The sequence below is a fragment of the Bos taurus genome, chromosome 11, assembly GCF_002263795.3.
Source record: "Bos taurus isolate L1 Dominette 01449 registration number 42190680 breed Hereford chromosome 11, ARS-UCD2.0, whole genome shotgun sequence".
NCBI lineage: Eukaryota > Metazoa > Chordata > Mammalia > Artiodactyla > Bovidae > Bos > Bos taurus.
This window is the reverse complement of record NC_037338.1, coordinates 67005326-67026632: the sequence shown is the minus strand read 5'-3', so window position 1 is coordinate 67026632 and position 21307 is coordinate 67005326. Positions and strand designations below refer to the sequence as shown.

General features: G+C 45.5%; 1 protein-coding gene across 4 annotated transcripts; it reads right to left on the bottom strand.

Annotated features, from left to right (window-relative positions):
* Positions 1-1022: 1022 nt before the first annotated feature.
* PROKR1 (prokineticin receptor 1) lies at positions 1023-20171 on the bottom strand. 4 transcript variants are annotated; one of them, XM_005212839.5, is made up of 3 exons: positions 19418-20171; positions 14562-15206; positions 1023-3558 (listed from the first exon to the last, which is right to left on the bottom strand). In XM_005212839.5, the coding sequence occupies exons 2-3, from the start codon at positions 15146-15148 to the stop codon at positions 2862-2864; spliced, it is 1284 nt and encodes a 427-aa protein (XP_005212896.1). In that variant the 5' UTR covers positions 15149-15206; positions 19418-20171; the 3' UTR covers positions 1023-2861.
* Positions 20172-21307: the final 1136 nt, after the last annotated feature.

Sequence of the window (21307 nt, the reverse complement as noted above, 5' to 3'; positions counted from 1 at the left end):
CCCTCCTCTTTTATTTTGCTTAAGGAGATGGTTTGATTTTATAAAATCATGTGTTTATTCTCCTGTATGGGACAATGTGCGTATCTCTTTGCATACTGAAAGTATTTAGAAAATAGAAAAGAAATACACAAGTACAAGTGCCACCTTGTTGGATTTTCTACCAGTTTTTAGAGAAGCCATCAGCTGGACAGACCACTGCTCGGTTCAGTGACTCAGCCGCTAATCGGGAAGAGAGGTAGTACCTTAGGTTCATCTCCTGGCTCACTTTCCACGTGTGGACATTGAGCCTGTTCAAAGATTTAGCCTTAGTTTATGAGGACCAGCCGGAGAAGGCAATGGCACCCCACTCCAGTACTCTTGCCTGGAAAATCCCATGGACGGAGGAGCCTGGTAGGCTGCAGTCCATGGGGTTGCTAAGAGTCGGACACGACTGAGTGACTTCACTTTCACTTTTCACTTTCATGCATTGGAGAAGGAAATGGCAACCCACTCCAGTGTTCTTGCCTGGAGAATCCCAGGGACGGGGGAGCCTGGTGGGCTGCCGTCTTTGGGGTTGCACAGAGTCGGACATGACTGAAGCGACTTAGCAGCAGCAGCAGCAGCAGCATGAGGACCAGCATAAAGTGGTCCTCAGATTTCTAGTCTTGGCACTCAGGTGCTATGGATTTACCAAAGTAGATTTATAGGAGAAAAATTTAAACCAGCTAAATCTCTTTAGGATGGAGAGAAGTTCACAGGCAAGAAAAACATGAAATAGCATTGTTCTCAGAATTCATATGCGGAGAAGGCAATGGCAACCCACTCCAGTGTTCTTGCCTGGAGAATCCCAGGGACAGCGGAGCCTGGTGGGCTGCCGTCTATGGGGTCGCACAGAGTTGGACACAACTGAAGCGACTTAGCAGCAGCAGCAGCAGAATTCATATGATCATGGAATCAGCACCTATTCAGTGTTCACTCAGAAAACCATTACAGTGTAACTGGGAAAACAATGAGGGAGGGAGGAAATTACAGGAATACTATGGTTAATAATTATATATAGAGAGAGACTATTTATTTCACTTGATAATAACATTTTCATTCATTGTACAATCACAAATAGACATAATATCTAGAAATATTACAGACAGGCAAACAAGTGAAAATTTGATATTTTAGGCTGAAAATCAGGAAGAGGTTTGACTGTCACATGTAAAAAGCTCCCATTTAATATAGTCAACTCATGTTTAACATTCTTAATGGAAAAGATGAACATAAGGACAACAAATTACATCATTTTATTATTTTTCAGTTCAAAAATTAAACTTTCCTAGTTTTAGAATGCAATAGAATTGCCTTTCAAAGCAGACTGGCTTCAGGCTAATATTTTAATTAGTTTGCATTCTCTGAGAGTATTCTAGTTAAACCAGAGGGTAAATCTGCTGGATGATGAATAAAAAGAAACAGGTTTTAGAAATATGTCTTCCAGGCAAATATAGTAACTATTAAAAAAAAAAAAAACTTTGCCACCAAAACTCAAGAGTTGACTATATTTGGAGGGGGAAACAGCATACATACATCACTTAGATAGCATTATGTCAATAGATGTGCTGCTCTAGAATTATTTAATAAGAAGACAAATCCATTCCACATCTATCCACCCCCATGAGATGAAACCAGACTGAGAAACAAATATCACACCCCCCAGATTCACGCTGGCTAGGAACAGGCATGACTGGTACCTCCATGATCAATCACAAAGATGCTCTGATTCTGAAGTTTCTAAAACTCTGAGCTCATTTTCTCACTGGAGACCTATCTACCATTTCTTTGCACAATTCCGCCACCAAATTTCAATCCCTTATTGTACCAATCTGTCATTAGGAACATAATACACATATAGAACTGCTAACAGGGGTAAAGGAATAATTCACACAAACAATATGAAAGGGGGAGATGGTGAGGATTCTAGATATATAAGCTAAGATGACAAGCTTTTCCTTTCCAGGGCACCACACATAGCTATTAGTCCACTCTTGATTACTTGCATGGTTCAAAGAGTTTTCCCATATATTATCTCATTGGTTCTTCATGGTCACCGCATTGGGAGCTGTCACAGGTATTATATCATCTTCATTGCCTCCGAGAGGCCTTACCCAGGCCCATACAGGTGATAGATCCAAGGCTGGGTCGTATCTTCTGGTTCCAAATTTCCAAATTCAAAAAACCAAACAAAGGAGGTGGATTAAAAAGGCCCTCAATAAGCCTGTAGTCTCTGAATCTCACTGGTGCCAACCCCCACCCCCCACCGCCTATTTGTATGTTTCTTTCTTTCCTGGGTGCCCAGGGTGAGAGTCAGAACCAGGGATAGAAGGGAAGATTGCAGAAAGAGCCAGGAACCTGCTTTGTATTCTTGCCCCAGGCCAGCAAGTGTTAGGAGTGAACTCAAGCCTAAGAACAATCCCAGAGACAGGTTATCTCAGTGTCTGATGAGTAGCTGAGATGATCCAGAGAGAACTTCACCCTACAAACATATAGACCACAGTTTTAGGTGACTACTCAGGCTCCCTTCTGGAAAACCCATCATTCCACACTATGTCCCATCATTTTTTTGTGTTTGTTTAATCCCTATTTCTTTCTGCCAATCAAATATCATCAACAGATACAGATATCACCAGTGCCTACACTTTGCACAAATTAGATGTTCATTGAATGTCGGCCACTGGTGATGGTGTGATCACACAAGTTTTAGAGATTCTGAGCTCCCTGAACACAGCACTGACATATTTGTCCATTTCTTTTGCCCTATGTGGCAAACCTAGAGTTCCTGGTTGATAGTGTGGGCTTAAGCACATTGTCAGGGGCCCAAAGGTCCTGTTCTGGAGTTATTTCAGCCCGATGCAGTCCACCTCTTCAGTGGCAGGCACCCCCGTGGTTTTGAGGTCAAGGTCCCCACTGGACTTGCTGCCATTGTAAGAAGCCTTCCAGTGGAGCAGCATAATCTTCTTGAAGTACTTGATGGTGTTATTCTTGACAGTCACGAAGCACACGGTGTTGATCATGCTGTTGCTCATGGCAATGCACTCGACCACGTAGAAGGCCGTGAGATAGTGTTTCTCCTTCACAAACACTGTGGGGAAGAAGTCCCGCACGATGGCGAAGCCGTAGAAGGGCGCCCAGCACAGCACGTACGCCGTGAGGATGCACATGAGCACCAGGACGGTCTTCCGGCGACAGCGCAGTCGCTTCCGGATCTGCTCCGTCTGGAAACCAGGGACGGCCTTGAACCAGAGCTCTCGGGAGATCCTGGCATAGCATAGGGTCATGGTGACCACTGGGCCCACGAACTCGATGCCAAAGATGAAGAGGAAGTAGGACTTGTAGTAGATCTGCTGGTCTACTGGCCAGATCTGGCCACAGAAAATCTTCTCCTGGCTCTTGACAATGACGAGGACCGTTTCAGTGGTGAAGTAGGCTGACGGTATGGCAACAAGAATGGACACCACCCACACCAAGGCAATCAAGCCCGTGGCTGTTTGGTACTTCATCCGGGGTCTCAGCGGGTGGACAATGGCCAGATATCTAGGATAAGGACACAGCTGGTGTCAACATGTAGTAAGGAAGTGCTGGAGGATATTATTTTTGCAACATTGAGACACAATCAAATGGCACCTATGGTACGTGGGCTTCCCGAAAAGGCAGACTTGCATGCCAGCTCCAGCCCCACATCTGACTAGCTGTGCAACCTCAGGCAAGTTATTTTTAATTGAAGGACAGCTGTTTTACAATGTTAATTTCTGCTGTATAGCAAATATACATCCCACTGCTATACAGTAGGACCTTGCTATTTATCCATTCTATATATAATAGTTTGCATCTGCTAACCCCAAACTGGTCATCTATCCCTGCCCCAACCCCCACCCCTTGCCCCTTGGCAAAAACAAGTCTGTTCTCTATATCTGTGAGTCTCTTCTGTTTCATAGATTAGTTCATTTAGGTCATATTTTATGGCAATCCACTCCACTATTTTCACCTAGAAAATTCCATGGATGGAGGAGCCTGGTTAGGCTACAGTCCATGGGGTCGCAAAGAGTTGGACATGACTGAGCCACCTCACTTCACTTCTTAGATTCCACATGCAAGTGATACCTTATGATATTTATCTTTCTCTTTCCGACTTACTTCACTGAGTATAATAATCTCTAGGTCCGTCCTTGTTGCTGCAAGTGACATTTTTTATTGTTTATGGCTAAGTAATATTCCATTGTATATATGTACTGCATCTTCTTTATCCATTCAGCTGTCGATGGCCATTTAGGTTGTTTCCATCTCTTGGCTATTACGAATAGTATGGGTGTGAACATAGGGCTGCATGTATCTTTTTGAATTAGCATTTTCTCCAGATATATGCCCAGAACAGGTAACTTATATTTAATCTCTCTGAATCTCGACTTCCTTATCTGCAAAAGTTTTTGCTTGTTTGTTTTTAAAGATTAAACATGCCAGTATATACACAATTTCTGGCACAGTTTTAAACATGGTATATACTCAATAAATGGTAACTATTATTATTAAATTTAATAATAACATGTCTTATTGGTTTCTAGCCTGGCACTATTCCCAGGTCCATGCTGTTTTCAGGGAAATTCATCCTAATTACCCCACAGTTTAGAGTTAATAGGACTTGAAAATTCTAAGGACTTGTTGGGAAAATTTGCCTTTTCTGATAGAAATAGTGGGCAAGGTTTTGCTTTCATTCAACACTTTTAAATACATTAAAAACATTACTCTACATGCAAAGGTGAAAGAAACGCATGTGACCATTTATCTTATTCTTCAGGCTGGAAAATGCAGCTTAGTGAGAAATGACTGACTTTCTTAAGGTCATATGCCATAGTACTCTCAATAGAAAACATTTAAACCTATCTCACATGGTTGATGTGAAAATCAATTGGGAATATACATGAACATGTTTTTTGAACCACAAAGCAACAGACAGTAAAAGATATTGCTTTTGGCCTTTCCCCCTAAACCACACTGCTGTTACCACAGTAGTCCACGAAAGAAAAGAGAGCATTTTCTGGGGGATGTGAGTCATTCGAGCAGTATGAAAGTGTCCTTCCCAGAGAGAGTGCACACACTTAGGCAGACAGCTCTGATTTCCTGGAAGACATTCTGTCTGGCAGGGGGTAGAAGCAGGAGAAGGAGAAAGATGGAAAGTGAAGTGGGAGGGAATGACTAATCAACACTGGAAATAAACATATCCTCACGCGTCCACAGCTTATTCCTGGTAAAACAAAGGGCAAACATGACAGGGGCCTAAAGAAAGCTAAACAATTCTGTTTGCTTTGCAACTGATCCCCTTGAGGTCATCTTACTTGGGATTCTGATTGGAAGAGGAGGTTCCTTCTTTTTTTTTTCATATCATATTTCTGCTGTTTCTGTCCACCCCATAACACAGACAGCCAGCCCCACTGAGTGGCACTTGGAGAGTTCACTGGCACAAGACTTCTGCTCTCTTCCAGATGTTAGATGAAGTTGGATGGGTTGGGTTCACCCTGGCCACCCAGCTGACTGCTTGACAGGTTCTACCACCAACAACAAACCCTGGCAGTCACCAGTCTCCCAGGCTGGATGCTGAGGGTGAAATGGGAAGGCCTGCAGCGTGTTGGCAGTGCCTTTGTCAGTGCATGCAGTGGACCTCCCAGAAGACCACGTCACTCCTGCTGTTAGGAGGGCATCCGATCTGCTCTGAGTCATAACAAAAACTAAGAGTTTAGAGCTTTTGTTCTCATCATCTCTCTCCCTTATCTACCCCACCATGTTCTGCTGATTACTCTGTCAAAGAATGTTTTTGTATTCATACTTGCTTGCTATCTGAACTCACAATATACAATTCTATTCCTTCTTTTCCCACTAGTAATTTCCTAAGTTTTTATGATGTTTCAAACTCAGAGTGTTTTTTCAATGACCATGTAGGAGAGAATACTGATCCAGGAATGAGAACATTAAGAATCTAATCCCAGCTTTGCCACAGACTTATTATGTGAATCTTAGCCCTGTGGACTCAATTTCCTTATCTGTGACATGGGAATATCAACTGCCTTTCCAAACTCACAGAGATACTGTGAGGCTCCAAAGTGATACTGCATATAAACAATAGACTATTAATATGCAAAATTGTTAGTATCCTAAAATGTATTTTTCAGAGCTATTTTATATAGCAAGCAATTTTCTTTCACCTGTTACTTGCAAATCCTGCATTTGCAAATTCTCTGCTACTTGGCTCTATTTTACTGGATCTACTTTATTGGATTTATTCATTTTTGCATCAACACTAATCTTCAGGGTAATCTGTGACTGTTCATCAGTTCATCCTGACATCACCCCACCTCCATCCCCAAGGTTAGCACCAGGAGGTGTGCAAGAGGCCTTCCAAATATATTTGCCAATAAGGAAATTGCAGGAAACTTTCAAGGATAGCCACCAGTTTGGCTATGCTACACTCTGAACTCCATGATTAGTAAGTAAAAGTCACTCAGTCATGTCTGACTTGGTGACCCCATGGACTGTAGCCCGCCAGGCCCCTCTGTCCATGGGATTCTCCAGGCAAGAATGCTGGAGTGGGTTTCCATTCCCTTCTCCAGGGGATCTTCCCAACCCCACGATTGAACCCAGGTCTCCTGCACTGCAGGCAGATTCTTTACTATATGAGCCACCAAGGAGGCATATTATTAGTAATACTTGCTTAAGTTTGTAAAGCAGCTTACAATTTACAGAGCGTTTTCAAATTTATTTTCTAGTTAGATAACCCCAACCCTATTGCTAAGGAAGAAAAGATACCCATCTTACAGATGAGCAAACTGAGATGGGAAGAAGTTAAATAACTGTCAAAAGCCATGCAGCTAGTAATTGACAGAACTAGGCTGTATATTGTCACCCTGCTTATTTAACTTATATGCAAAGTACATCATAAGAAACTCTGGGCTGGAGGAAGCACAGGCTGGAATCAAGATTGCTGGGACAAATATCAATAACCTCAGATATGCAGGTGACACCACCCTGATGGCAGAAAGTGAAGAAGAACTAAAGAGCCTCTTGATGAAGGTGAAAGAGGAGAATGGAAAAGTTGGCTTAAAGCTCAACATTCAGAAAACTAAGATCATGGCATCTGGTCCCATCACTTCGTGGCAAATAGAGGGGGAAACAGTTGCTGACTTTATTTTTCTGGGCTCCAAAATCAATGCAGATGGTGATTGCAGCCATGAAATTAAAAGATGCTTACTCCTTGGAAGGAAAGTTATGATCAACCTAGATAGCATATTCAAAAGCAGAGACATTACTTTGTCAACAAAGGTCTGTTTAGTCAAGGCTGTGGTTTTTCCAGTGGTCATGTATGGATGTGAGAGTTGGACTATAAAGAAAGCTGAGCGCCGAAGAATTGATGTTTTTGAACCATGGTGTTGGAGAAGACTCTTGAGAGTGCCTTGGACTGCAAGGAGATCCAACCAGTCCATCCTAAAGGAAATCAGTCCTGAATATTCATTGGAAGGACTGATGCTGAAGCTGAAACTCCAATACTTTGGCCACCTGATGTGAAGAGCTGACTCATTTGAAAAGACCCTGATGCTGGGAAAGATTGAGGGCAGGAGGAGAAGGGGATGACAGAGGATGAGATGGTTGGATGGTATCACCAACTCAACGGACATGGGCTTGGGTGGACTCTGGGAGTTGGTGATGGACAGAGAGGCCTGGTGTGCTGTGGTTCATGGGGTCGCGAAGAGTCGGACACGACTGAGCAACTGAACTGAACTGATACTGATGATGCAGATCCATCCATATCTTGTTCGAAATCCAGTGGGTTCTCCAGTGGGTACTCCATTTGTTCTTTCCATTTCCAACCAGAACAAGCAACCCTTCCTCCTTCCCTCCTGAAATCCTAGCAGCCCCTCTCTTCTTTTCATCATAGTCAGTTTCTACCTATAGATGTTCCAAAATGGAGTTAGATAGTTGGCAACTACTTTTCTTTGCTTAGGAGTATGCCATTGGCTTGACCAGTGTGTCTAACACTACAATGGCTCAGGTTCAGATCCACTTAGAGTCAGCATTTCCCAGAGAACAAAGAATAAAGGCTGCCAGACAAAGCAATGTCCAGCCACTAGCTGTGTGATGGCAGTGGGTTGTGTGATTAAGCAAAAAGGCTTGGAGCTCCTTTTCTGTCCCCGGGACTCAGCCCCAGATCTCATCATGGAAATGGTGATCACAGTGGCTACTAGGTGGCTCATGGGATGGGCAGCTAATGCACAACCTGCTCCTTAAGCAACTGATAAGCTCACCAGGAAGTATTTGTGCTTCCTAAGGCTGAGTGCTGTTCCTCCTGCCTTAGTTGCCTCATCCAGACAGTAGAGAAGAGCGGCCAACAGGCAGGCTGACTGGTAGCTTCCCCTAGATTCCAAGGGAATCTAAAAGAAGGGACTCCAGTGCCCTATGTGCCTGAGATCCAAAGATACACCCCAAAGATTGTGCGGCTGTCTCCACATCAAAGGGGAAACCCAGACCTAGGGGACAGGGTGCTCTCAGGGTTTTTCTTAGTTCCCTGCTACCCTCAGGACTAACTCCCTGTGCCCAGATTTTGTGATCCTGTAGAGCAAGGTCCTACTTTTTTTTTAATTTTATTTTTAATTGGAGGATAATTACTTTACAATATTGTGATGGCTTCTGCCATATGTCAACATGAATCAGCCATAGGTATACATATGTCCCCTCCCTCTTAAACTTCCTTCCCACTTCCCTCCCCACCCCACCCCTCTAGGTTGTCCCAGAGCACCTGCTTTGGGTTCCCTGTATCATACAACAAATTCCCACTGGCTGTCTACTTTCCATATGGTAGTGTATAATGTTTCAATGCTACGCTCTCAAATCATCACACCTTCTCTCCCCCACACTGTGTCTAAAGTCTGTTCTCTGTGTCTGCATCTCCACTGCTGCTCTGTAGATAGGTTCATCAGTACCATCTTTCTAGATTCCATATGTATGAACTAATATACAGTATTTGTCTTTCTCTTTCTCAATTACTTCACTTTCTATAATAGGCTCTAGGTTCATTCACCTCATTAGAACTGATTCAAATGCATTCCTTTTAATAGCTGAGCAATATTCCATTGTGTATATGTATAATTTCTTTATCCATTCATCTGTCTATGGACATCTAGAGTGATTCTATGTCCTAGCTATTGTAAATAGTGTTGCAATGAACATTGGAGTACATGTGTATTCTTCAGTTATGGTTTCCTCAGGGTATATGCCCAGTAGTGGGATTGTTGTTGCTAGTTTTATTCCTAGCATTTTAAGGCATCTCCAGTCTGTTCTCCACAGTGGCTGTTTCAATTTGCGTTCCCACCAACAGTGTAAGAGGGTTCCTTTTTCTCCACACCCTCTCCAACGTTTATTGCTTGTAGACTTTTTGATGATGGCCATTCTGATGGGTGTGAGATGATACCTCATTGTAGTTTTGATTTGCATTTCTCTAATAATGAGTGATGCTGAGCATTTTTCATGTGTTTATTAGCCATCTGTATGCCTTCTTTGAAGAAATGTCTAAGTCTTCTGCTCACTTTTGAGTTGGGTTGTTTGCTTTTCTGGTATTGAGCTTCATATGCTTGTATATTTTGGAGATTAGTTCTTTGTCAGTTGTTTCATTTGCTATTCTCTCCCACTCTGAGGATTGTCTTGTCGCCTTGCTTTTGGTTTCCTCCTTTGTACAAAAGCTTTTAAGTTTAACTAGGTCCCATTTATTTTTAGAGCAGGTCCCTGTTCTTTCTGATCTCTACTCTCTTACATTCTTTGCTCTGTCCCCACACCTCCTGTCCTCCCCGGATCTCACTCTCACCTCAAGCATTCTCACCTCTCAGCTTTTGCAAACACCATTCTACCCTCTTGGAAATCCTTTCTTCTTCTTTACTGATAGTCACTGGTTGAAGCCAAGTTAAAAATCTGCCTCCTGCAAGAGGCCTCCTTTGACTCTTCTGGTATCGGATGATCTTCCCTTTTTCCAAATTTCATTTCAAACTGACGCTTTACTTCCCCTCTAACTCTTCCGTGTTAGTTCTCACCCCTCCCTGCGCCCTGGATGACAAGCTTCCCAAGAATAGGGATCATGTCTTACTTCTTTCATAACCTTTGCTGACTGTGAACTCTGGGTACTTAGAATCTTAATAAAACGTCACCCTCAACAAGTACCTAGCCCTGGATGAACAGAAATGTAATAGGCCATGGTGACAGTTCTCAAAAAAATTGCAACCTGTTTTTGGAAAACAGAACATCAATGTGTTTACCCAGCATGAGACTGGCAGGTGGTCTGGAGCTCAATAATAAGACATTGGAAAAGCAGATGAAAAGATTCCAGCCGTGTTCTGTAGACAATGGTGGTGTTAGAGGTCTTTCAAGCAAGAGAGGGAGGGGTGTATGAGGCAGAAGATGAATTTGGCTGTAGTCTTGCTTTCTTCCCTCAGTCTACAGGGCCCTTCTCATAATTCCTACAACCTCCAATTTTGCTCCCATCTTGAGGCCTTTGCACCTTGTGTCTGGAATACTCTTTCCCAGTCTTTACAAGGCCAGTTTTTTTTTTTTTCCCCTCCATCATTCAGAGATCTGTTTCAATATCTCTTCTGAGACACTTTTCCTGACTCCCACCTAGAGCCTCTCCCATGCTCCATCACTCTCAGTCTCTGCTTGTGTGTCTGTCTGTCTTATTGAAGAACACTTAATTTACAATGTTGTGTTAGGATCAGGTGTATAGCAAGGTGATTCAGTTATGCTTACATGTACTTGTTTTTTGGATTCTTTTTCATTATAGGGTATGTATATTTTTGCTTTTACTCAGAGTATTTCTAATGTTCTGAAATTACCTTCCTTCTTTGCTTGCCTGACTGGTCTCTCTCCATCAAGCTCCATGAGTGCAAGGAATTTTTTTGCTTATTCACCATCATTTCACCAGTGTTTGTAATAGTATTTGTCACATTGAAGGCTCTCTATAAAAATGCATTGTTTGAATGAACAAATGAGTAAATGAATGAATGTTTAGGATGGATTGTGAGGGAGTAGGGTTGGCAAAGGGGCAGAGCCAAGAAACACTGGTGGCAGGAAGACCAAGAGAAGACTGTGATAGTTCAGCCCTTGCTGGAAAAGTGGGAGGTGGGAGTAGGGGCTGTGGGTGGGGCGTACTGTCAGGCCCTGGGAATAAAATGAATGGTGGAGAAAGGGAGAAAGCAGCAAGGACAAAAGGGATTTGCCAGGTTAGATGCCTGGGAGAACCATGGAACCAATAGTAGAGACAGAAAACAGGTAGGAGATAAATAGTTTTGTACTACTATAACTTGAGAGCTGTATTTCTTAGAAACTTTGTAGTATTATTTCTTTAATCAAATCATAAAACAACCACTGTGATGAAAGCAAAAGAGGCGAGCCAATCAGAAATAGTCATAGGTTATCTGGTTCTGTTATTACTGTTCCTTTAAAGGGTAATTTACATATTATAACATCCGCTGTTTATTTAGTACTTACTCTGCTTTAAGCATTGTTCTAAAGAATTACAGAGTCCCTTGGACTGCAAGGAGATCCAACCAATCCATTCTGAAGGAGATCAGCCCTGGGTGTTCTTTGGAAGGAATGATGCTAAAGCTGAAACTCCAGTACTTTGGCCACCTCATGCAAAGAGTTGACTCATTGGAAAAGACTCTGATGCTGGGAGGGATTGGGGGCAGGAGGAGAAGGGGACAACAGAGGATGAGGTGGCTGGATGGCATCACCAACTTGATGGATGTGAGTCTGAGTGAACTCCTGGAGTTGGTGATGGACAGGGAGGCCTGGTGTGCTGCAATTCATGGGGTTGCAAAGAGTTGGACACGACTGAGCGACTGAACTGAACTGAACTGAACTGAAAGAATTACATGTGTTATTTCATGTTATCTTTAAAGCAATCCAATACATTAAGTTTTCTTATCATTCTTATATTATACATGAGAAAACTGAAGCAGAGAGGGGTCAAATAACAAAACCCTGAAGCCAATAGACAGTGCAGTAGGAGTTTAAACCCAGGCAGACTAACTTCTTGGGATTCTCTGGTGGCTCAGATGGTAAAGAATCTGCCTGCAATGTGGGAGAGCCCGGTTGGATCCCTCTTTGGGGAAGATCCCCTGGAGAAGGAAATGGCAACCCACTCCAATATTCTTTCCTGGAGAATTCCTTGGACAGAGGAGCTTGACAGGCTAGAGTCCATGGGGTCACAAAGAGTTGGACGTGACTGAACAATAGACTAACTGCTCATACCATTCTTACAGAAATTTATAAAATTAAAGATATTTTTATAACTGTGGGCATATTTGTTTTATCAAGATAAAAACTAGTTCCCAACAACAAAATCAAACCTGAAAATCACTGATTAAATCCTGAACACATGAGGCCAAACAGGAATCTATTCATGAAACTGAAACTTGACATGTAAAAACACGTAAAAATCTAAATAATTTGAAACAAAGATCACAATCATCACTAAATGAACTTAAGGCGTTGGAGCAGTCAGTTAGTCGGCCAAGGCCATTGGATGGTCCCGTGCAGGCAACACCGTTTCCTCCAGTGTCTGGGTTCAAGTTTCCAATCACAACACTACTCTAAACAAGAGCAGTCCCCAGGATGCAAAGCATGCTTCCAATTAAAATCCCTACTATAAAAGAAATGCCTGCAATATTTCAGACAAGCTGAGTTTCATATGAAAGTTGAATAAGAATTTGAAAGAGTTTGGTAGATGGAGGTGAGTTGATTGACATAATAATAGATAATATTATCTTACATGTTCAGAATAGCCCGATGTCCTGATTTTACCCTGGCTTCCATTCCCCTTGAAGCTGCTTCTTCCTTCAGTGTTACCCCTTTCCACCAGTAGGCCCCTCCCTGGTAAAATGGGTCTCACGCAGGCAGCAGGGGCCCACCCCACAGCAGGCATCTACCTACTCGCCCGCAGTGGCTGGGAGCACCCTCTGTGAAAAGATGTCCTACTAGAGCGAAACTTCAGGAAATGACCCCTTTGTTTTGTCCTGCTCGTGTGCTAAAAGAGATGGTGCAGCTTCCACTTGCAGAAAAGTTCAGAGACAAGGTCCCTGGAGATCTTCCTCAACAGCTGTGAGGAGGACTTGGGAAGCAGGTGCTCCTTCCACATGTTCACCCAGAGCCTGTTCATGGGTGGACAGAACACCATGGGGCTCCATGGCTCACACTGAGGACCTCAGCCAAGCCTTCTTCAGGGATGACACTTCTGACACCTTCTACAGATGACAGACCAAGGGCTGATTAATGTGCTAACCCTCTGACATGCTTCTAGGTTTTAAAGCCAGGCTCCTTCTCAATCCCCTCTCAATCCCAGGATGTCCTGATTGCAAGGAGTGGGCCAGATGCCACCAGAGCCCTCGGGCCATGGGACACAGAGAGCATCTGTGGTTCAGGCCCTCTGGGTTAAGACGGAGAGACAGACTGTTCAGATCCAAGTACACAGAGGCCCGGTCAGACCCTCAGGGTATCTGTCTCTACACTGCAACACAGTGTTTTGTAATAAGAGTTCAACTTTGGGCAGAGGAGCCTTCAAAGACTGTCCCAAGGGCACAAAAACCACTCTGGTCCATTAGCACAGGTGATTATACTAAATGAAAAGCCTGAAGATATAAGATTGGCAAAGGCAGCTCTTACTGATTTTATTTATCTTACTAGAATCAGCTCTTCTGTACTGTTGCACACTACTGTATGAAAAGGAGCAAACTGATTATTGCAACAAAAACAAAGAGTAAGTAAGCATATGCTTTGTTTTGACTTGTTTTGTTTGTTTTTTCAAAACAAATTCCTCAACCTTCTTTAAAATCAACCAGTGTTAACACTGTTCATCTACTATAGTTGTAGTAGTAGTGTTAGTCATTCAGTCATGCTGGACTCTGTGTGACCCTATAGACTGTAGGCTCCTCTGTCCATGGAATTCTCCAGGCAAGAATACTGGAGTGGGTTACCATGCCCTTCTCTAGGGGATCTTCCCAACCCAGTGATCGAACCCAGGTCTCCCACATTGCAGGCAGATTCTTTCCATCTGAGCCACCAGGGAAGCCCTAATCTACTATACCCCAATATAAAATTAAAAATTTTAAAATAATAATAACTATTAAAAAGTCAACTGGTATTAGTAGGGTGTCATGTTTAGTATAGTAGGTCTTGATGAGATAGAAACCTCCTTTAAGATTACCAAGTTGACTCAGGAGGTAACTGCCTGCAACTTAAACTTCTCCCTCCACACCTCCTGGTGGCTGTCTGCCTCTAGGCCTTGGACAGCACCTAGCAGCAAGTCCATAGCAGAGAAATCAGCAGCCTTCTGGCTACCCAACTCTAGGGGCCTCTACTATCTCCTGACTCCTTACAGCTAGAAAACTACAATTCTCACTTTCAGTAAATGGGCCACCTTTGGCCCCTCCATGCATCCACAGTTCTGGTGAACACAGATACCTCTCATCAGTCACAGCTGCCCTTCCTTGGTGGTCCCCACCCCCACTCACCTGTCGATGGCGATGGCCAGCAGGGCATTGGTGGAGACGTAGAGAGAGACCGTGCGCAGGTAGTTGACAGAGGCGCACAGCACGTGGCCGTGCTCCCAGGAGAGCTGGCGCACCACGTAGTAGTCCATCTCGAAGGGGCAGCAGACAATGGCCACTAGGAAATCAGAGATGGCCAGGTTGGCGATGAGCAGATTGGTGAGGTTGCGTAGCTTCTTGTAGCGGGCCAGGGCAGCGATGAAGATGAAGTTGCCGATACCACAGACCAGCATAATACCCACCAGCGCCATGCCAATGACAATCTTGGCGGCAAAGAAGGTCCGGGAATTGGTCACATCCTCATCTTCATCCAAGGGCATATCATAGTCACCGTAGCTGAAGTTGAAGGGGAAAGAAGCAGCTTGGGCTCCGAGGGGGTCAAGCAGAGGGAAATAGTTGGTTGACGTATTGGTGGCATTCTCATCCATGACCCCCATGGTGATCTCCATCTGGCTGGTTGAAGCCTTGAGCCACACTCTTGGGAATTCCTCTGGGGTGATGTTGCTAGGCTGAGGTCTCCCTTTTCTGCTGAAACTCAGCTTTTCCTTCATGAGTCAGTGTGTCCCTGCAAACATCCATGGCGTCCAGAATCCAAGCTTCATCCTAAGCCTTTGAAAGACATTACACACAAACCAGGCCAAATTTAAAACCATCGTGTAACCTAAGCTGGCCCATTAGGCACCTGCCCAGAGTGAGCACTGGGTTGGAATAGAGATAAAGGAACCAGGGGAAGAAAACAAAGGAATCCAAACCACACACCCACTCATTTAGGTAAGGTTAGATTGCTATAGAGACAAACAGGCACCAACTCAGTTTATTTCCATTCCACTGAAGATTCTGAATGTTGCACTTTTTCTCAGGGGCCAAAGTAAGGAATGTGGGGAGGCTGAAGAGAACCAAAGTAACCTGCTCCAAACTCCTTTCCTTGTCTCAACAGCCTGAACTATGTCCTTGTGAAATTGTCCCATTCTGTGGCTTAAAAGGAATTGTTCTGAATCCCATTGAAGAAGCAAGGCTTTGAGACAAACCTGACTACTCTCCATGAGCTGGCCTCCTTCCTTCTGGCAAAACACTGCTCTAAAATCACAGAGCCTATGTAGCAGCTGCCTGTCCCTCTCCTTACTGGGTTTCCTATTCCTACATCCAAGGCAGCTGAGACCCTAGAAGCCACACACAGCATTTACCAAGGCCTGTCCCCAGACAGGGGCTGCAGGGTGAATTCCCAGCCTAATCACCGAGTGACTTAGAAAGGGGACACCGGAGCAAAGTCCTTCCTGGGATGGTTGTGTGTCCTGAGATAAAGAGTTTAGACATCCTCCAGGCAAGAGCTCAATGATGTCTGTAAAGCATTGAGCTCCGTGGAGAGGGAGGGTGTTACACCCTGCTGCTAAGTCGTTTCAGTCATGTCTGACTCTGTGCGATCCCATAGACGGCAGCCCACCAGGCTCCCCCGTCCCTGGGATTCTCCAAGCAGGAACACTGGAGTGGGTTGCCATTTCCTTCTCCAATGCATGAAAGTGAAAAGTGAATGTGAAGTCCCTCAGTTGTGTGCGACCCTCAGCGACCCCAAATGAATCAAGTTTAATGGTTATAAATGGGGTTGGGAATGGCACAATCAGACTGAATTTTAGAAATACCACTCTGATTACAAAGTGGAGAACAGGTTGGAGGCTTTTGGAATTTTGTGAGATCACAGTGATTGACAAGATGGACAGTAGGGGGAAGATGGAAGAGAGAGGGAAACAGAAAGGATTCAATGATAGACCATATGTGGGAGACTGGGAAAGCCAGAGAAGTTAAAAATATTTCCCAAGTTTCTAGCCTGAGCAAATATGAGGTGGTTTTTTTTTTTTTCTCCATCTACCCAATGTGGACATTAAGAGGTTATGTGACTAGCCCAGGGCTGTTCAGCTTGTAAAGATTGGAAATGTCTTTCTGCAATTATTGATAGTGATTTTTTCCCCTTCTATACAGTTTATTATGGCAACTTTCTAAACCCAATTGAAGTTTCAAACAGCCATTAATGTTTCATCTGTACTCCTACCTACTTCTCTCTGCCCCCTATTAGATTATTGTGAAGCAAAACAGATACAGGTATTTCACCTGTAAATATTTCAGTATATCCCTAGAAGATATAACTCTTGGGCTTCCCTGGTGGCTCCGTGATAAAGAATTTGCCTGCCAATGCAGGAGACACAGGTTTGATCCCTGATCTCAGAAGATCCCACATGCTGCAGAGCAATTAAGTCCTTGTACCACAACTATCGAGCTTGTGCTTTAGAGTCTGGGAGCTGCAACTACTGAAGCAGTTAGGCTCTAGACCAGGTGCTCTGAACAAGAGAAGCCACCACGATGAGAAGCCCGAGCACCACAACCAGACAATAGCCTCTGCTTGCCACAACTAGAGAAAACCGTGAAGCATTGAAGACTCAGCACAACAAAAAATAAATTAAAAAAAATTTAAAGTAACTCTTCCTTAAAAAAAAAAAAAACCAAGATGATGCTTTAAAGAAACAACCATAACCACTGTTGCACCCTAGGACTGCAAGGAATTACTAGTGAGGACCCAAGCCTCCTCGGTCAGCTGCAAGGAAGAGGAGGGTCCACCTGACCCAGATGCTGGGGCTGGGGTATCAGGAGGGGTTGTCTGCTGCACCGATGGGGACAGAGAGCCAAGAGCTAGCCGGAGTCCCCATGTCCCCTGCACTCTCCCTGCAGACCCAGTCCGTCCCACAGTCTGCAAGAATCAGACCAGGTTGCTGGGATAGAATAAGAAGGCTGGAGTCTGCAGAGCTCCGTGGAGGGCAGGAAATCCGGAGAGGGAGGGGAAATGTGGGAGTCTGAGGTTCCTGGGACAGGGAGACACAAGGAAGACTCCAAGGACCCCCAGGAGAGCTTGCTGTCCACATCCCTCAAAGGTGACACACCTGGAGCCTACCTTTGGGGGTAGAATTAAAGCGCCTCTGCACCCTGGGGAGGCTCGGCCCCAGTTGCATCTCTCCCCCAACTCTTTGCCTCTATTTGCCTCAGATAGCTTTTTCCTCTTCTGAGCATCAGTTCTGCCCCTCTCAGGCCCTGCCCTTGGCCCCTGTCAGATGTAAGAAGCAGAATCCAGAGCCTAAACGGCAGAGGATGTCAGGCTTGCCACCCAGGCAGGAAGGACCCAGTCAGGGTGGGACAGTCCTTGTCCCTGGCGGGCCCTGTGTGTCTCCGAGGCAGGGCACCTCTGGAAAAGGCCCTGCAAGCTTGCTACCTGGAAGACTCAGTCTTTTTTAAAACAAAGAGCATAAAAACTTCTTGGGGAGACCGGGTGTTAGGAGCTTTGGGATTTCCCCCTTTATCCCCACCTCCCCAAGAGGAAGCCCACTGTCACCTGGTGTCCTCTGGAGCCCTAGCGTTTAGCGCCCCCCCCCCCACCTCCCCACCCCCCGGCCAGACCCCTCCCATCTCTGGAAGCCTCCCTTCGCAGCCCCTGCTGGTAAGCCGTCTCCGGCTCGCAACTTTGTCCTCCGGAGCCTCAGAGGCCACACCTAAGGGCAGAAGGAGCGAGCAGCCCGGCTCCCCTGAAGATATGAGCACGAGTGTGAGTCTCTTGGAAAGCCCCCTTCCCACTCAAAAGCCCCCGCGCCCCGGAGGCCGGTGCCGCCTGGAATCCTTGGAGCATCGCTCCGGAGGGCGCGCTCTGTACCTGATTCATCCCGGAGTCCCCAGCCAGGCAGACGAGGTCCTGGGCTCTTTAGCCCGGGTCGGAGGGCACGAGCCACTGCTCCCAGAAGCCCGCAGGAAGAGCACGGTCCCCGCTCGGGGCTTTCTCCTGGCTGGGCTCTGCAGGAGTTGCTCTCTCGCCGCCGCAGATCAGAGAACCGCGGCTCCGCGGCGAGGCCACCCCCGCCCCGCACTCGCTGCCTCCGCCCCGGGGGCCGCGGGGCGCCCGGGGCCCGGGTGGCTGGCTCTGGGAGGCGTGCTCCTCCTGGTCCGCGAGGCTCCGGGACACACCGAGGCTGGGAGGTCCGGGCTCCAGGCGGGGCCACGTCGGGGCGCCCAGGCCAGCGCGCGGCTGGGGACCCGGGAGTCGCCCCCGGGCCGGAGTGTCGAGGACGCAGAGGCGAAGCTGGAGGCGAGGACACGCCGCAGGGAGCGCGCGTTCCCTGGGCTCTCAGGCTCCGGAACGACCGCCCGGGGCGGGAACAAGGGCGGCGGCGCTGGGAGCGGGCTCAGCGCCGACTTCGAGGTACCCACCCTGCAGTCCCCGGGGCTCGGCCGCTCACCTGGTCTGCCCCGGAGCCACCGCCAGAGTGGGCGGTCGGGCTGATGAGCCGGCGAGATTTCAAAGAACCGGGAGGAGCCTTCCCTTCTGCCCACACCGCCCTCGCAGGACACACTGGGAGCGACTCAAACGTCGCTCCCCCGGGCAAGCCCGACTGGACGCGGGGGTCAGCTTCATTTCAGCCCTTTGACCCCGCTGTTAGAGGCTCAGAGAACTGCTTTCCGGAAAGCAAGGAAGTTGGAGGAGGGCAGCGGTGTGGATGCAGGAGAGAGAGGAGCCCCACCGCCCCACCCCCACCCATCCACCCATCCACCCATCCACCCATCTACCCAGGGATATCTGATCAAAAGGCTAGGATTCTCAGAACTAACTTACAGAGCACTGATCTCCTTCAAAAGTCTACAAATTTCTCAAGAACTTAAATATAAAATCACATTGGGTAGCCTTTCCCTTCGCCAGGGGATCTTCCTAACCCAGGTATCAAACTCAGGTCTCCCACATTGCCGGCAGATTCTTTAACAGCTGAGCCACAAGGAAAGCCCTATAAAATTACCTTATGATCCAGCAATTCCACTTCCAAAAATATCCAAAGCCTGGACTCAAATACTTGCACATGAATGTTCACAGCAGCGTTGTTTACAGCAGGTGAAAGGGTGGAAACAACCCAGTGTTCATCAACTGATGAATGGAACTTTTTAAATGTGGTTATGGCAGAAAGTGAAGAGGAACTAAAAAGCCTCTTGATGAAAGTGAAAGTGGAGAGCTCAACATTCAGAAAACAAAGATCATGGCATCCGGTCCCATCACTTTATGGGAAATAGATGGGGAAACAGTGGAAACAGTGTCAGACTTTGTTTTTTTGGGCTCCAAAATCACTGCAGATGGTGACTGCAGCCATGAAATTAAAAGACGCTTACTCCTTGGAAGAAAAGTTATGACCAACCTAGATAGCATATTCAAAAGCAGAGACATTACTTTGCCAACAAAGGTCTGTCTAGTCAAGGCTATGGTTTTTCCAGTGGTCATGTATGGATGTGAGAGTTGGACTGTGAAGAAAGCTGAGCACCGAAGAATTGATGCTTTTGAACTGTGGTGTTGGAGAAGACTCTTGAGAGTCCCTTGGACTGCAAGGAGATCCAACCAGTCCATTCTGAAGGAGATCAGCCCTGGGATTTCTTTGGAAGGAATGATGCTAAAGCTGAAACTCCAGTGCTTTGGCCACCTCATGCGAAGAGTTGACTCATTGGAAAAGACTCTGATGCTGGCAGGGATTAGGAGCAGGAGGAGAAGGGGACGACAGAGGATGAGATGGCTGGATGGCATCACTGACTCGATGGACATGAGTCTCAGTGAACTCCTGGAGTTGGTGATGGACAGGGAGGCCTGGTGTGCTGCGATTCATGGGGTCGCAAAGAGTCGGACACGACTGAGCGACTGAACTGACTGAACTGAACTGATGCATACGTTAGAATATATCTCATCCTTGAAGAAAGGAAGGAAGTATAAAAGCGTTGTTGAGGACGTGGAGAAATTGGACCCTTGTGTGCAGCTGGTAGAAACGTAAAGTGATGCGGCCACACTGGAAAACAATATGGCAGGACCACAAAAAAAAAAAAAAAGAATTACCATATGATCCAGTAATTTCACTTCTGGGTATATCCCCAAAATTACTGAAAGCAGTGTCTGAAAGAGATATTTGTACACCCGTATTCTTAGCAAGGTTATTCACAACAGCCAAAAGGTGGAACCAGCCCAAATGTCTATCAACAGATGAATGCATAAATACAAATGTAGCTTGTATTATACATACAACAGAATATTTTTCTGACTTTGAAAGGATAGAAATTCTGACATATGATATGATATGGATGAACCTTAAGGACATTATGCTAATTGAAATGTCAGTCACAAAAAGACAAATGCTGCAAAATTCCATTTATCTGAGGTACCTAGATGCATCAAAATCATAGAGACCAAAAGTAGAATGGTAGTTGCCAGGGACTGGGGGGATAAGCGAAGGGGAGTTCCTATTTAATACAAATAGAATTTTAATTTTGTAACATGAAAAAAGTTCTGCTGGTGGATGGTGGTAATAGTTGCACAATAATATAAATGTACTTAATTCACTAAACTGCACACTTAAAACAGTTAAGAAGGTAAATATTATATGTTGTTATGTTGTAACCCTATGGACTGTAGCCCACCAGTCTCTCTGTCCATGGAATTTCCCAGGCAAGAATACTGGACTGGGTTGCTATTTCCTTCTCCAGGGGATCTTTCCAACTCAGATATCGAAATGGCCATCTTCTCCATTGGCAGGCAGATCTTTACCACTGAGCCACAAGGGAAGCCCAAATATTATATGTATTTGACCACAATAGAAAAAAATGGGGCGAAAAAATGAAGTCTTGATATATGACACAATACAGGTGAATCTTGAAAA